At 42.2% G+C, this 15936-nt stretch overlaps 1 protein-coding gene across 5 annotated transcripts in view; it reads left to right on the plus strand.

Annotated features, from left to right (window-relative positions):
* LOC126293188 (S-phase kinase-associated protein 2-like) overlaps positions 1-15936 on the plus strand; it is a 114544-nt gene that overhangs the window by 24007 nt on the left and 74601 nt on the right. For 4 of the 5 annotated variants that reach the window (XM_049986304.1, XM_049986302.1, XM_049986303.1 and 1 more), the window contains exon 3: positions 8584-8815. The exons of the other annotated variant lie outside the window; for it this stretch is intronic. In XM_049986304.1, coding sequence (XP_049842261.1) covers positions 8584-8815 — 232 coding nt within the window. The remainder of the gene's footprint in view (positions 1-8583; positions 8816-15936) is intronic. 5 annotated transcript variants of the gene reach the window in all.

The following is a 15936-nucleotide window of genomic DNA, read 5'->3' on the forward strand; positions in this document are numbered from 1 at the left end:
GCCAGAAGAACATATTCACTATTTGTCAGGCTCTGTCGAGATATTGATAGTGTCTTTAGGTTTGAGTTAAGAGTAAATTGTAATATGATCGTTGGCTAAACAGATGTTAGTACTTTCATCTCACTATTGAGAAAACGGGATAGCTGGAGCATGCTTGACATTTGAGCAATGAAAATGTATTGTGAACTTGTTTTTCAAGTGTGATAATGCTGTTGAAGTGCAACATCAGTGGAGGTGGGAGTTTGAAGCAGAACTGCCAACCCGTCTAACAATTAACCGTGTCATTGACAAGTCTGAACTGCGTGGAATGGTTTGTGATACAAAGGAAGATCAGGAAGATAGCATACAGCTAAAAGTCCTGCATCGTCGGTTCCCATGTTTTTGGAAACATTTAATTCTCCACAGAAGTCTGCTGTACAATGTGCACGTGAATTGGGGGTTAGCAGTACAAGGGTACGAAGAATTCTGAAAGCTGCAAAGTGGAAAGGTTACATTTCACGATTACTGAACGCAATTAATGATGACGATCCTGATCTCCGAATGCAATTTTGTTTATGGTATCAGCGAATGGTAACTGATGACGAACAATTGGTGACGAAGATAGGATGGAATGACGAGGCACAATTTAAACTTATTGGAACCATGAATCGGCAGAACAGTGTGTACTGGGCACAGGAGAATGTGCAAGTTTGTGTGGATAAAGTGGTAAATTTACCAGAGGGTTCATTTGTGGTGTGAACTATCATCTATGGGTGTAGTAGGACACCTTTTCTTTGATGCTAGTGTTACTGGAGAAATGTGCCTGGAAATGTGTGCATCAATTTTGCCAGGTATATGTGCACTTTATGGGAGCAGATGAAGAGGTCTTCTTCTGCCAGAATGAGGCGCCAGCACACTACCACCTAGCCGTATGAGCTATCCTGGAAGATAATTTTCTGGGGCCTCGGACTGGACAAAGAGGGCCCATCGAGTTCCCTCCACGGTTGCCAAATCTAGTACCTACAGACTTGTACTTGTGGGAAACTGTGAAAGATAATTTCTATCGATGAGATCCATGCATGCTCGATGGACTTCGCCAGGAGAGTACAGCGACATATGCAGCGATCTCCACTGTAACATTGACTGACATAGTTGCGGTGACTGTTTGTTGTTCTGTTGTGTGTGTATAACCGCAAGCGGTGAACATTTTGAATATTTAAAGTAACTGTGTGCTAAACTGAACATTGTTAGTGTGTGATCAATTATTTTATTTAATAAAATTGCAGCCAAATAGCCATATACAGTTACTTTGCTTAACATTTTACATTTACGTTTTACATTTTTGGATATTCATTTATTGATTTCACTCTTTTACTGCACAGTTCTATGTGATATCGTTCACAGGTTTTGTTACACAGTTCATACCCATGTTGTGGTTGGGAAGTGATAAATTTTGTTTTTGCGGATTAGATGATGAAAGCCGTGAATATAAAGTCTAGTTACGACATGTCACTGTTCGAAGTTTGGCGCTGTCCATGAGTGGTTCGTCATTGCTTCGGTGCCGTAGAACTTTGACCATATTTTTTCTCGTTTGTCCTCCATGATCTTCAGTTGCTTTCTGGATTCCCTTGTGTGTATCATCATATATCGAAGTCTAAAATCTTTTATTAGGAATATCTCTCTCGCTATCAGTTAAACTAGTCTAAACCTTGTTGTCTTTGAGAGACCTAGTGCTCTTTTTATATAAGTCGATTTTACCTTTTCTAGTGTTCCTAGATTTTTTTTTTTTTGTCAGGTGGTCCCATATAACCTCCATTCCATAGGCCAGGATTGGCAAGATTTTTGTGTTGAATAATTTCATGGCTGTTTCCAGACTGAGTAGGCAGATGTTTTTGATGTCCTGTATTGCTATTATTGCTTGGGATGCACATTCTGTTGTGTTTTGTGACGCATTTGGCTGTTGGTTGCAATGTCACTCCTAGGTATGTAAAGTCTGAAATTTTTATTTTTTGTCCTCTGATGCTGATTTCCACTTTCTTGGCTGTTTTGCCTCCTTTTCTGAAAATTACCGTTTCTGTCTTTGTTTTCTTTATGTGTAGTTTGTGTTCACTGCACCATTTGTCTATTTTCTCAATGATTCTCTGCAGCTTCTGTATATCTGTTGAACCTACAGCTATGTCATTAGCTTATGCATATACATATACATCTTCTTCATTTTCTCCAATTTGGAGTACTACTTCAGTGGCAAGAATGTACAGCAAAGAGCTCATTGGGTCACCCTGTAGAACTCCGTTAGATTTCAGAACGGGGTTCGAAAAAGAGAGGTTGTCTGATATTGTGATTAAGTTGTATTCGAGGATTGACTTGATTCTTCTTGCCCATACGCTATCTTCTCCCATTGTGTTTTCCAGTTTTCAGACTGAGAGATCTCTTTCCAGTAGGTCAAAGGCTTTGGTAAGGTCTATGAACACTGTGTAGAACATTTGTTTCTTTTGTAGCACTTTGTCGATGTTGTTTAGAAGAAGCCTGACTGCCGTTAAGTGTTGATCTTCCAGATCTGAAATCCATTCGTCGTTCTGGGAGATGACTGTCCACAGAGGCTTGGATTTTTGTGTAATTATTTTTGAAAACATCTTGAATTGAGTATTTTCCAGGGCTGTGCCTCTGTACTTGTTTGGGTCCATTGGGTCTCCTTTACCTTTGTAGAAAACTTTTATTGTCGAGTGTCTCCATTGTGTTGGAATTCTTCCAAGTTCCCGGCATTTGTTAAATAATTTGGTTCGTATGTGTTGGAGGGCCTCTTTTGCATCTTTTGCGTGTTCATTATATATATTATTGGGTCCTGCTGCTTTCTTGTTCTTCAGTGCTTTTATTACTTCTTTCACATCTTCTTCATTTAGAGGTTTCCATATATTGTCATTTTCCTTAGTTTGAGGTTTTTCTTTGGGAATGTTTTGATTCCTCATTTGTTCACTATCTTACTGAAGTGGTCTTCCCATTCCTTCAGGTCTGTATTTGGTGTATGAGCCATTTTTCTTGGTCTTGCTGCTATGTATGGGTCTTTCTCTGCTTCATTCGCTTCTCTTTTTGCCTGTCTTTCTATGTTATTCTTTTATCTTCTCTTCTATTAGTTTTTTGTAGATTCTCCTCTCTTCTGCGTACAGTTTGTGTGTTTCCTCGTCGTGCTGGTTTCATAATCTGTGGAGCGTTCTTAGAACAGTGTTTCTTTTGCTGTAGTATTCAGCATCGAACCATCTTTTTGCAGTCCTTGTTTTGGAGTTTGTTTGTATCACTGAATTTTTTAGGAGGTCTTCTATTTGGTCTGCTGCATTTTCAAGGTCTCCTTCCTCTATTGAAGTTTCTATTTGTGTTAATTGTTCTTGCTGGTTTGTTAATTTTTTTAATCAATTTTTCTTTGTGTGATTTGGTGGGTCTTCCTTGCTGGTGGTGACATGACAATATTTATTTTTATCTTAATTCGAATGTGCTTTCGTATAGGAGTAATGGAGTCATGCCATATTGGTTGAATACCTCCTTCTATTTCTCCTCTTGTTAATGTGATATGAATGGTACTTTTCCTATTGTGGCGTATGTATGTAGGTATCTACACTCCTGGAAATGGAAAAAAGAACACATTGACACCGGTGTGTCAGACCCACCATACTTGATCTGGACACTGCGAGAGGGCTGTACAAGCAATGATCACACGCACGGCACAGCGGACACACCAGGAACCGCGGTGTTGGCCGTCGAATGGCGCTAGCTGCGCAGCATTTGTGCACCGCCGCCGTCAGTGTCAGCCAGTTTGCCGTGGCATACGGAGCTCCATCGCAGTCTTTAACACTGGTAGCATGCCGCGACAGCGTGGACGTGAACCGTATGTGCAGTTGACGGACTTTGAGCGAGGGCGTATAGTGGGCATGCGGGAGGCCAGGTGGACGTACCGCCGAATTGCTCAACACGTGGAGCGTGAGGTCTCCACAGTACATCGATGTTGTCGCCAGTGGTCGGCGGAAGGTGCACGTGCCCGTCGACCTGGGACCGGACCGCAGCGACGCACGGATGCACGCCAAGACCGTAGGATCCTACGCAGTGCCGTAGGGGACCGCACCGCCACTTCCCAGGTAATTAGGGACACTGTTGCTCCTGGGGTATCGGCGAGGACCATTCGCAACCGTCTCCATGAAGCTGGGCTACGGTCCCGCACACCGTTAGGCCGTCTTCCGCTCACGCCCCAACATCGTGCAGCCCGCCTCCAGTGGTGTCGCGACAGGCGTGAATGGAGGGACGAATGGAGACGTGTCGTCTTCAGCGATGAGAGTCGCTTCTGCCTTGGTGCCAATGATGGTCGTATGCGTGTTTGGCGCCGTGCAGGCGAGCGCCACAATCAGGACTGCATACGACCGAGGCACACAGGGCCAACACCCGGCATCATGGTGTGGGGAGCGATCTCCTACACTGACCGTACACCTCTGGTGATCGTCGAGGGGACACTGAATAGTGCACGGTACATCCAAACCGTCATCGAACCCATCGTTCTACCATTCGTAGACCGGCAAGGGAACTTGCTGTTCCAACAGAACAATGCACGTCCGCATGTATCCCGTGCCATCCAACGTGCTCTAGAAGGTGTAAGTCAACTACCCTGGTCAGCAAGATCTCTGGATCTGTCCCCCATTGAGCATGTTTGGGACTGGATGAAGCGTCGTCTCATGCGGTCTGCACGTCCAGCACGAACGCTGGTCCAACTGAGGCGCCAGGTGGAAATGGCATGGCAAGCCGTTCCACAGGACTACATCCAGCATCTCTACGATCGTCTCCATGGGAGAATAGCAGCCTGCATTGCTGCGAAAGGTGGATATACACTGTACTAGTGCCGACATTGTGCATGCTCTATTGTCTGTGTCTATGTGCCTGTGGTTCTGTCAGTGTGATCATGTGATGTATCTGACCCCAGGAATGTGTCAATAAAGTTTCCCCTTCCTGGGACAATGAATTCACGGTGTTCATATTTCAATTTCCAGGAGTGTATCTTGAAAAGATAGATAAAAGAAGGCTGTATACATGGAAGAAGCCTGGAGATACTGACAGGTTTCAGACAGATTATATAATGGTAAGACAGATTTAGGAACCAGGTTTTAAATTGTAAGACATTTCCAGGGGCAGATGTGGACTCTGACCACAATCTAATGGTTATGGCCTGTAGATTAAAACTGAAGAAACTGCAAAAAGGTGGGAATTTTAAGGAGATGGGATCTGGATAAACTGAAAGAACCAGAGGTTGTACAGAGTTTTGGGGAGAGCATTAGGGAACGATTGACAAGAATGGGGGAAAGAAATACAGTAGAAGAAGAATGGGTAACTTTGAGGGATGAAGTAGTGAAGGCAGCGGAGGATCAAGTAGGTAAAAAGACTAGGGCTAGTAGAAATCCTTGGGTAACAGAAGAAATATTGAAATTAATTGATGAAAGGAGAAAATACAAAAATGCAGTAAATGAAGCAGGCAAAAAGTAATACAAACGTCTGAAAAATGAGATCGACAGGAAGTGCATAATGGCTAAGCAGGGATGGCTAGAGGACAAATGTAAGTATGTAGAGGCTTATCTCACTAGGGGTAAGATAGATACTGCCTACAGGAAAATTAAAAAGACCTTTGGAGATAAGAGAACCACTTGTATGAACATCAAGAGCTCAGATGGAAACCCAGTTCTAAGCAAAGACGGAAGGTGGAAGGAGTATATAGAAGGTCTATATATAATGCGTGAAGAGTTTGACAGAGCACTGAAAGACCTGAGTCGAAATAAGGCCCCCGGAGTAGACAACATTCCATTGGAACTACTGACGGCCTTGGGAGAGCCAGCCCTGACAAAACTCTGCCATCTGGTGAGCAAGATGTATGAGACAGGCGAAATACCCTCAGACTTCAAGAAGAATATAATAATTCCAATCCCAAAGAAAGCAGGTGTTGACAGATGTGAAAATTACCGAACTATCAGTTTAATAAGCCACAGCTGCAAAATACTAACACGAATTCTTTACAGACGAAAGGAAAAACTAGTAGAAGCCGACCTTGGGGAAGATCAGTTTGGATTCCGTAGAAATACTGGAACACGTGAGGCAATACTGACCCTACGACTTATATTAGAAGCTAGATTAAGGAAGGGCAAACCTACATTTCTCTACATTTCTAGCATTTGTAGACTTAGAGAAAGCTTTTGACAATGTGGACTGGAATACTCTTTCAAATTCTGAAGGTGGCAGGGGTAAAATACGGGGAGCGAAACACTATTTACAATTTGCACAGAAACCAGATGGCAGTTACAAGAGTTGAGGGACATGAAAGGGAAGCAGTGGTTGGGAAGTGAGTGAGACAGGGCTGTAGTCTATCCCCGATGTTATTCAATCTGTATATTGAGCAAGCAGTGAAGGAAACAAAATAAAAATTCGGAGTAGGTATTAAAATCCGTGGAGAAGAAATAAAACTTTGAGGTTCGCCGATAACATCGTAATTCTGTCAGAGACAGCAAAGGACTAGGAAGAGCAGCTGAACGGAATGGACCTGGTGTTGAAAGAACGGTATGAGATGAACATCATCAAAAGCAAAATGAGGATAATGAAATGTAGTCAAATTAAATTGGGTGATGCTGAGGGAATTAGATTAGGAAGTGAGACACTTAAAGTAGTAAAGGAGTTTTGCTGTTTCGGGAGCAAAATAACTGATGATGGTCGAAGTAGAGAGGATATAAAATGTAGACTGGCAATGGCAAGGAAAGCGTTTCTGAAGACGAGAAATTTGTTAACATCGAGTATAGATTTACGTGTCAGGAAGTCGTTTCTGAAAGTATTTGTATGGAGTGTAGCCATGTATGGAAGTGAAACATGGTCTATAACTAGTTTGGACAAGAAGAGAATAGAAGCTTTCAAAATGTGGTGCTACAGAAGAATGCTGAAGATTAGATGGGTAGATCACATAACTAATGAGGAAGTATTGAATCAGATTGGGGAGAAGAGAAGTTTGTGGCACAACTTGACCAGAAGAAGGGATTGGTTGGTAGGACATGTTCTGAGGCATCAAGGGATCACCAATTTGGTATTGGAGGGCAGCATGGAGGGTAAAAATCATAGAGGGAGACCAAGAGATGTCTACAGTAAGGAGATTCAGAAGGATGTAGGTACTGGGAGATGAAGAAGCTTGCACAGGATAGAGTAGCATGGAGAGCTGCATCAAACCAGTCTCAGGACTGAAGACCACAACAACAACATCATCTGTCTATCGTTAAGTAGGGTGAAACCATCTTCCTTCAGGATTTCAATGTGTGGTCAGTTATTGAATGTAAAATGCACACGTAAGTAATGCTTTCCGTTCCTTGAAGTGTATGTACATTTTTGTTGCCGACTCTGTATACATTTTAAAGGTATACTCTTAAGCTATATTTCTATATAATTGCTATTGAAATTGAGTCATCATACTGTGACCCAAGTTTTTCAATGCCGTTTCTGTACATATCGACTGTCTGCAATTGCAACCACTGGTTTATACTGGAATGCAGTTTGGCCTCATTATCGAAGCTTTATGTAGTGAGCCAGGTCTTTGTTGCTGGGTGCCAAATCCAGACTGTATGGTGGATGAGACACATCCCATCCAAAACCCCTTACGAGCTCTCATGTATGATTAGCTTCAAGTAAACGTGTAGTCATGGCGGGAAAAAAAGTTTTTGCTAAGTTTTCCCCTTTGTATCTCCCACATTAATTTTGGCATTGTTTGGCAACACCTCAGATTTAATTGTTGTTAAACATTCAAGAGAATCAATGAGACTCATTCCCTGAGAGGCCTATAACATAGAAGCTGTGATCTTTCTAGCTGACAACGTTCACAACACAACCTCAATTTCTTGGGAGAATTTGTGCCCCTATTCCATTGGCTGCTTTTTTGTTTCACAGTTGACGTGCTTCACACATCTCGTCTCCAGTGGTGACATATTCAATAATTTTGTTACCATTTTCGTCTTGAAGGAAGGTCTGTGCTGCAGTCAGTCTGTTTTTTGTGATGTTTCATTATGGTTTTGGGAATGCACCTAGTGCAAAATTTGTGGTAACTGAGCTTCTCTGCCAAAATTTAATGCAACAGACTCTGTGAAATTTGGAGAAGAGTTGCAAAAGTTGCGTAATCTTGAAATGACAATTTTCATTAATTTTGTTGTCGATTTTCATTGCCAGTTCGTCGGTCGCAAGGCTAAGCCCGGTACTGCGGTCCTCATAGTCAACAATGATACTCGTCAATTTCAAATTAATATTAACATTCCCATGCCACAAGAGGCAAAAGTAAGTGGGGCCACCCATTGATGAAGGTGAAATGGCCTGTGAATTTAGTTTTGAATTCTCTGGTAGTGTGCCATGATATGTACCTGCATAAAAACAAAAAATTAGCTAAACAACTCCATTTTTCCTGGGAGATAAATCAAAATTTATAACTACCCCTCCTATATGTTGCATGATTTGTTATGTGTAGGGGTTAGAATTGATCGAACTTATGTTAAGGGAATAAGAATTTAAATTAACAATTTAAAAAAATGCCTTATCTCTCTCTCTCTTTCTCTCACACAGATCCAGCATACTCCAAGGAAGGAGTTGCTGTGGGGTCATCTGTTCAAAGTGCATCCACTGCAGATGTGAAAGTACAGATGAACAGGTCCTACGGACAGCAGAAATGGTTCCACAGCTGCGTAAATTAACGTTGATGCGGAAAATGAAAGTCGACGTCTTGCACAAAATCTGCACAAATTGGCCGAACCTGACTTGTCTGCAAGTTGATTACAGGCAGGAGATGACTTACTCAGTAAGTTCAACGTTGTTTTCAAGTCCGATTATGATTTTTATATTCTAAATTTTGTGTTTTTATTAATTTTATAGAATTGAGATCTGTCTGTATAAATCTGTGATGCACAAGTTTGCTCTTTATTAGGCTGTAATTATTAGACAAAAGTGACGAAATTAAGATGGTACCAAATAGTGGCCAGACCAGAAGCTGTGTATGCGGCAGAAACACTTAATCTAACAAGAAATGGAGATCTTCAGAAACTAGAGAAGGTCGAAAGAAGAATTATAAGGAAAATAATGGGAGCTAAAAGAAACGATAATGCTGAGTACAGGTTAAGACCAAACAGAGAGCTATACTTGAAAACTGAAAAACTAACTAATGTAATGAGGAAGAGAAGAAAACAGTTTTTTGGGCATATATTCAGAATGGATAACAGACTAACCAAGTGGATATTCACATTACTCAATAGCTACAAATCAAAGCCCACGTGGTTCTTAGAGACTGAAAAGGACATGGAAAACACTGGAATTACTATAGACACAATAGAAAACAGAACACATTTCAGAAAGGCAGTTCAAAAGGCATAATTTCAGGAGAGCCAACTAGACAAAAGTGGACTCGAGAAGAAAAGGAACAACACTCTAAAAGGGTGAAGGAAATTTGAAAACTAAGGAAATCTAATACAATGAAGAGTAGCCAAAGTTGATTCATTGTACACTCCAAATGGGTTATTCGGAAGAAGAAGAAGACAAAAATGAATATTGTAATGTGATTGGCTAGTTCTATCTTCAGTTGCTATTTTCAAGTGATCAGTTAATACAAGGTGTCAGATTATATAATAGTAAGACTGAGATTCAGGAACCAGGTTTTCAATTGTAAAACATTATGAACTGTACATTAAAAGTGAAGAAACTGCAAAAAGGTGGGAATTTAAGGAGATGGGACATGGATAAACTGAAAGAACCAGAGGTTGTAGAGAGCTTCAGGGAGAGCATTAGGGAACAAGTCACAAAAATGGGGGAAAGAAATACAGTAGAAGAAGAATGGTTAGCTTTGAGAGAAGAAATAGTGAAGGTAGCAGAGGATCAAGTAGGTAAACAGACGAGGGCTACTAGAAATCCTTGGGTAACAGAAGAGAGATTGAATTTAATAGATGAAAGGAGAAAATACAAAAATGCAGTAAATGAAGCAGGCAAAAAGGAATACAAACATCTCAAAAATGAGATCGACAGGAAGTGCAAAATTGCTAAGCAGGGATGGCTAGAGGACAAATGTAAGGATATAGAAGCTTATCTCACCAGGGGTAGGATAGATACTGCCTACAGGAAAATTAGAGAGACCTTTGGAGAGAAGAGAACCACTTGTACGAATATCAAGAGCTCAGATGGCAACCCAGTTCTAAGCAAAGAAGGGAAAGCAGAAAGGTGGAAGGAGTATATAGAGGGTTTATACAAGGGCGATGTACTTGAGAACAATATTATTGAAAGGGAAGAGGATGTAGATGAAGATGATATGGGATATATGATACTGCATGAAGAGTTTGACAGAGCACTGAAAGACCTGAGTCGAAACAAGGCCTTGGGAGTAGACAGCATCCATTAGAACTACTGACAGCCTTGGGAGACCCAGTCCTGACAAAACTCTACCATCTGGTGAGCAAGATGTATGAGACAAGCGAAATACCCTCAGACTTCAAGAAGAATATAATAATTCCAATCCCAAAGAAAGCAGGTGTTGACAGATGTGAAAACTATCAGTTTAATAAGTCACAGCTGCAAAATACTCACGCGAATTCTTTACAGATGAAAGGAAAAACTAGTAGAAGCCGACCTCGGGGAAGATCCATTTGGATTCCGTAGAAATACTGGGACACGTGAGGCAATACTGACCTTAAGACTTATCTTAGAAGAAAGATTAAGGAAAGGCAAACCTACGTTTCTAGCATTTGTAGGCTTAGAGAAAGCTTTTGACAATGTGGACTGGAATACTCTCTTTCAAATTCTGAAGGTGACAGGGGTAAAATATAGGGAGTGAAGGCTATTTACAATTCGTACAGAAACCAGATAGCAGCTACAAGAATTGAGGCATGGAAGGGAAGCAGTGGTTGGGAAGGGAGTGAGACAGGGTTTTAGCTTATCACCTATGTTATTCAACCTGTATATTGAGCAAGCAGTAAAAGAAACAAAATAAAAATTCAGAGTAGGTATTAAAATCCATGGAGAAGAAATAAAAACTTTGAGGTTCGCCAATGACATTGTAATTCTGTCAGAGGCAGCAAAGGAATTGGAAGAGCAGTAGAAAGGAATGGACAGTGTCTTGAAAGGAGGATATAAGATGAACATCAACAAAAGCAAAATGGGGATAATGAAATGTAGTCAAATTAAATTGGGTGATGATGCGGGAATTAGATTAGGAAATGAGACGCTTAAAGTAGTAAAGGAGTTTTGCTATTTGGGGAACAAAATAACTGATGATGGTCGAAGCAGAGAGGATATAAAATGTAGACTGGCACTGGCAAGGAAAGCGTTTCTGAAGAAGAGAAATTTGTTAACATCGAGTATAGATTTCAGTGTCAGGAAGTCATTTCTGAGAGTATTTGTATGGAGTGTAGCCATGTATGGAAGTGAAACATGGACGATAACTAGTTTGGACAAGAAGAGAATAGAAGCTTTTGAAATGTGATGCTACAGAAGAATGCTGAAGATTAGATATGTGGCTCACATAATGAGGAGGTATTGAATAGAATTGGAGAATTATTGTGGCACAGCTGGACTAGGAGAAGGGATCGGTTGGTAGGACATATTCAGAGGCATCAAGGGATCACCAATTTAGTATTGGAGGGCAGAGTGGAGGGTAAAAATCGTAGACGGAGACCAAGAGATGAATACATTAAGCAGATTCAGAAGGACATAGGTTGCAGTAGGTACTGGGAGATGAAGAAGCTTGCACAAGATAGAGTAGCATGGAGAGCTGCATCAAACCAGTCTCTGGACTGAAGACGACAACAGCAATAGTTAATACACTCATGAATGGATCCAAATCTGATTTGGCCTCATCCACATTTTTGTTTTTGTTACCTACACTGATAGGAGGGGTAAACATCACAACACAGAGGAGGAGCTGTGCAGCATAAGTGAAAGTTGGTAGGTGTGTTACTACATCTGAAAGTTGATATCGATTCAAACTCTAAGAGTGCCACTAGTAACACCACTATAACACTGCAAATCAGGTTCGCTTTAAATGCACACTGTAATAGTTGTGTCAGTTGCTTTTGAAGCTAGATGTGGTGAGTTGTTGATATTAAAGAATGCCTTTACGGTGACAAAAACACCATTATCAACACCTCACTGAGTTTGAACGGAGTCACGTAATAGGGCTACGAGAAGCTGGATGGCCCTTCTGTGATATTGCAGAAAGACTTGGCAGGAATTTAGCGACTGCACACGATTGCTCGCAGCACTAGTCACGATAGTGTACGGTCTAAAGAAGATGGGGCTCCAGATGGCCACTTGGAATTATCGAGAGATACGGCCATTGTGTTTGGTGCATGGATGCATCTGCAGCAGCAGTATGAGCAGCTGTTATCACCACAGTGACAGCATGAGAGACAACTTGGCTTTAAAAATTGCTTGCAGAGAGACTAGATTTCCGAACATACTGGGAGAATGATCACCCATAGAAAGGAGGCCAAGGGAAGAGTAAATCAGAGCAGGGCCAGGCAACAAGAAGCACAGACACAAGCTGATGATACAGCAGCAGATAAAGAAGTGGAAAGGAGTGTGAGAAGAGACCACAGAAGATGTAGGTGAACAGTCTGATAGAGCAGAACAGACAGTGCAGAGTGGGGTTGTGAAAGAACTACACTACTGGCCATTAAAATTGCTACACCACAAAGGTGACACGCTACAGACGCGAAATTTGACCGACAGGAAGAAGATGCTGTGATACGCAAATGATGAGCTTTTCAGAGCATTCACAAAAGGTCGGCACCAGAGGCGACACCCACAATGTGCTGACATGAGGAAAGTTTCCAACCGATTTCTCATACACAAACAGCAGTTGACCGGCGTTGCCTGGTGAAACATTGTTGTGGTGCCTCGTGTAAGGAGGAGAAATGCATACAATCATTTCCGACTTTGATGAAGGTCGGATTGTAGCCTATCATGATTGCGGTTTATCGTATCACAACATTGCTGCTCACGTTGGTCGAGATCGAATGACTCTTAGCAGAATATGGAATCGGTGGGCTCAGTAGGGTAATACGGAACGCAGTGCTGGATGCCAACGGCCTCGTATCACTAGCAGTCGAGATGACAGGCATCTTATCTTCATGGGTGTAACCGATCATGCAGCCACATCTCGGTCCCCGAGTCAACAGATGGGGACGTTTGCAAGACATCAACCATCTGCAGGAACAGTTCAATGACGTTTGCAGCAGCATGGACTATCAGCTCGGAGACCGTGGCTGCGGTTCCCCTTGTCGCTGCATCACAGACAAGAGTGCCTGTGATGGTGTACTCGAAGATGAACCTGGGTGCACGAATGGCAAAACATCATTTTTCCGGATGAATCCATGTTCTGTTTACAGCATCATGATGGTCGTATCCGTGTTTGGTGACATGGTGGTGAACGCACATTGTAAGCATGTATTAGTCATCGCCATACTGGCGTATCACCCGGCATGATGGTATGGGGTGCCATTGGTTACACGTCTTGGTCACCTCTTGTTCACATTGACGGCACTTTGAACAGTGGGCGTTACATTTCAGATGTGTTAAGATGCATGGCTCTACCCTTCATTCGATCCCTGTGAGCCCCTACATTTCAGCAGGATAATGTATGACTGTACGGGCCTTTCTGGATACAGAAAATGATCAACTGCTGCCCTGGCCAGCACATTCTCCAGATCTCTCACCAATTGAAAACGTTTGGTCAATGTCGGCCGAGCAACTGGCTCGTCACAATACGCCAGTCACTACTGTTGATGAACTGAGGTATTTTGGTGAAGCTGCATAGGCAGCTTTACCTGTACACACCATACAAGCTCTGTTTGACTCAATGCATGTGTACATGATATCACTAAGATGCTCTAAAGGAACTGACCAGTAAGGGATAAGAAAGGGGAGATACTAACTACGCATGAACGACAATCACATAGGTGGGAGGAACACTTCAGTGAAGTTCTAAATAGAGGCCTTGGTGGTGAGGTAGAAGAATAAGAACAAATGGAGTACAATGGTCCTAGTCCCAGCATCGCTGTAAACGCACCCACGAAAGCAGAAATTCGGGTAGCACTGAAGCAACTCAAGAATGGGAAGGCACCAAGATCAGATAATATAAAATCTGAGATGCTGAAAACAGACTTGGGCTCCACTGTCGATTTATTGTACATCCTCTTAGAGAAGCTGTGGAGAGAGGAGAAACTGCCAACAGATTGGAAACGAGGTATTATTGTGAAAATACTCAAAAAAGGAGATGTTACTAACTGCTACTACCCTATTGTCGGTACCGAGGATCATTTTAAATTGCATTAAGGATTCTGTGGAAGTACGACTGAGGAGAGAGCAGGCGTGTTTTAAAAACGTTGAAGATGTGTGGACATTATCAATACTCGCAGAACGAAGTGTGGAGTGCTACCTTACCTTCATTGACTTTGAAAAGGCTTTCGACTCCGTCAATCGAAGAGTCATGGGGGATACACTTGCAAAATATGGCATTCCAATGAAAATTATTAACATCATCAAGGAAATGTATGAAGACCATGAATGCCAAGTACTAATGGAGAACTAACAGAGCCTTTTCAAGTCAATTCGGGAGTACAACAAGGGTGTTTTCTTTTGCAAACACTTATTTCTTTTGGTGTTGGACTGTGTGATGAAGAGAGTGACAGGGGGATGGAAGAGAGATGTGCAATGGGGGATGCGGGATAGGCTTGAAGATTTAGATTTCGCAGACATCTGCTTAATGGCACAACGATATCGAGATGTCGAAGAGAAACTGGCCAGGTTACATAGAGAGGTGGAAGTTGCAGGCCTCAAGACAAATGTTCATAAAACCTAAGAAATGGGGATTAATTTGACCATCACGAATCGGCTGGCCATTAATGGAGAGGATGTAGAACAGGTCCAGTCTTTCCTCTATTTCGGAAGTATAGTCACGACTACAGGAGGTGCTGAGGACGACGTCAGTAGCCACATTCGCAAAGCAAATGGTGCGTTTGTACAACAGTACCTTGTTTAGAGAAATAGGAACATTTCAAAGAGGATCAATCTCGGGCTTTTTGATAGCAATGTGACGGCTGTTCTGTTGTATGGTAGCGAATCTTGGAAGGTGACTAGCCAAATCAAAAACCAGGTCCAAGTTTTTATCAGCCGCTCTCCCCGGCGTATTTTAAATGTGAGATGGCCAGATATAATGACAAATGAAGATCTTCGGAGGGAGACAAATCAGCAACCAGTCAACATATAAATCAAGGAAAGAAAATGGAACTGGATTGGGAATACATTGAAACCAGATGGAGCTGTCAAGAGTGGCATTGGATTGGAACCCTCAAGGAGTTAGAAAATGTGGTCATCTCAAACAGACCTGGAAAAGGATGATGAACAGAAAAGCTGCAGAGGATGTGAAAACCTGGTGTAAAGTGAAGTGATTTGCTAGGAATTGTACCAGTTGGAGGAATTTTGTCACGGCCCTATGTTCCAGAGGAATGACAGAAACTAAGTCTGGTAAGTGTGTCACATCGCACTGCATCTGCAGCAGCAATGCGAGCAGCAATTTGCACCACAGTGACACGACGAGATGTTGCAAATCAATTACTTAGAGGACAGCTTCCAGCCAGATGGCCTGTAGTGTGTCTGCCATCTATGACCATCTCGCTGATATTCAGTGTGTTGCTTGTTCCGTTGACGGGGGATCTCAAGTTGATTCCGTATTTCTAGATTTCCGGAAAGCTTTTGACACCGTTCCTCACAAGCGACTTCTAATCAAGCTGTGGGCCTATGGGGTATCGTCTCAGTTGTGCGACTGGATTCGTGATTTCCTGTCAGGAAGGTCGCAGTTCGTAGTAATAGACGGCAAATCATCGAGTAAAACTGAAGTGATATGAGGTGTTCCCCAGGGAAGCGTCCTGGGACCTTTGC

Source organism: Schistocerca gregaria, chromosome 10 (genome assembly GCF_023897955.1).
Source record: "Schistocerca gregaria isolate iqSchGreg1 chromosome 10, iqSchGreg1.2, whole genome shotgun sequence".
NCBI lineage: Eukaryota > Metazoa > Arthropoda > Insecta > Orthoptera > Acrididae > Schistocerca > Schistocerca gregaria.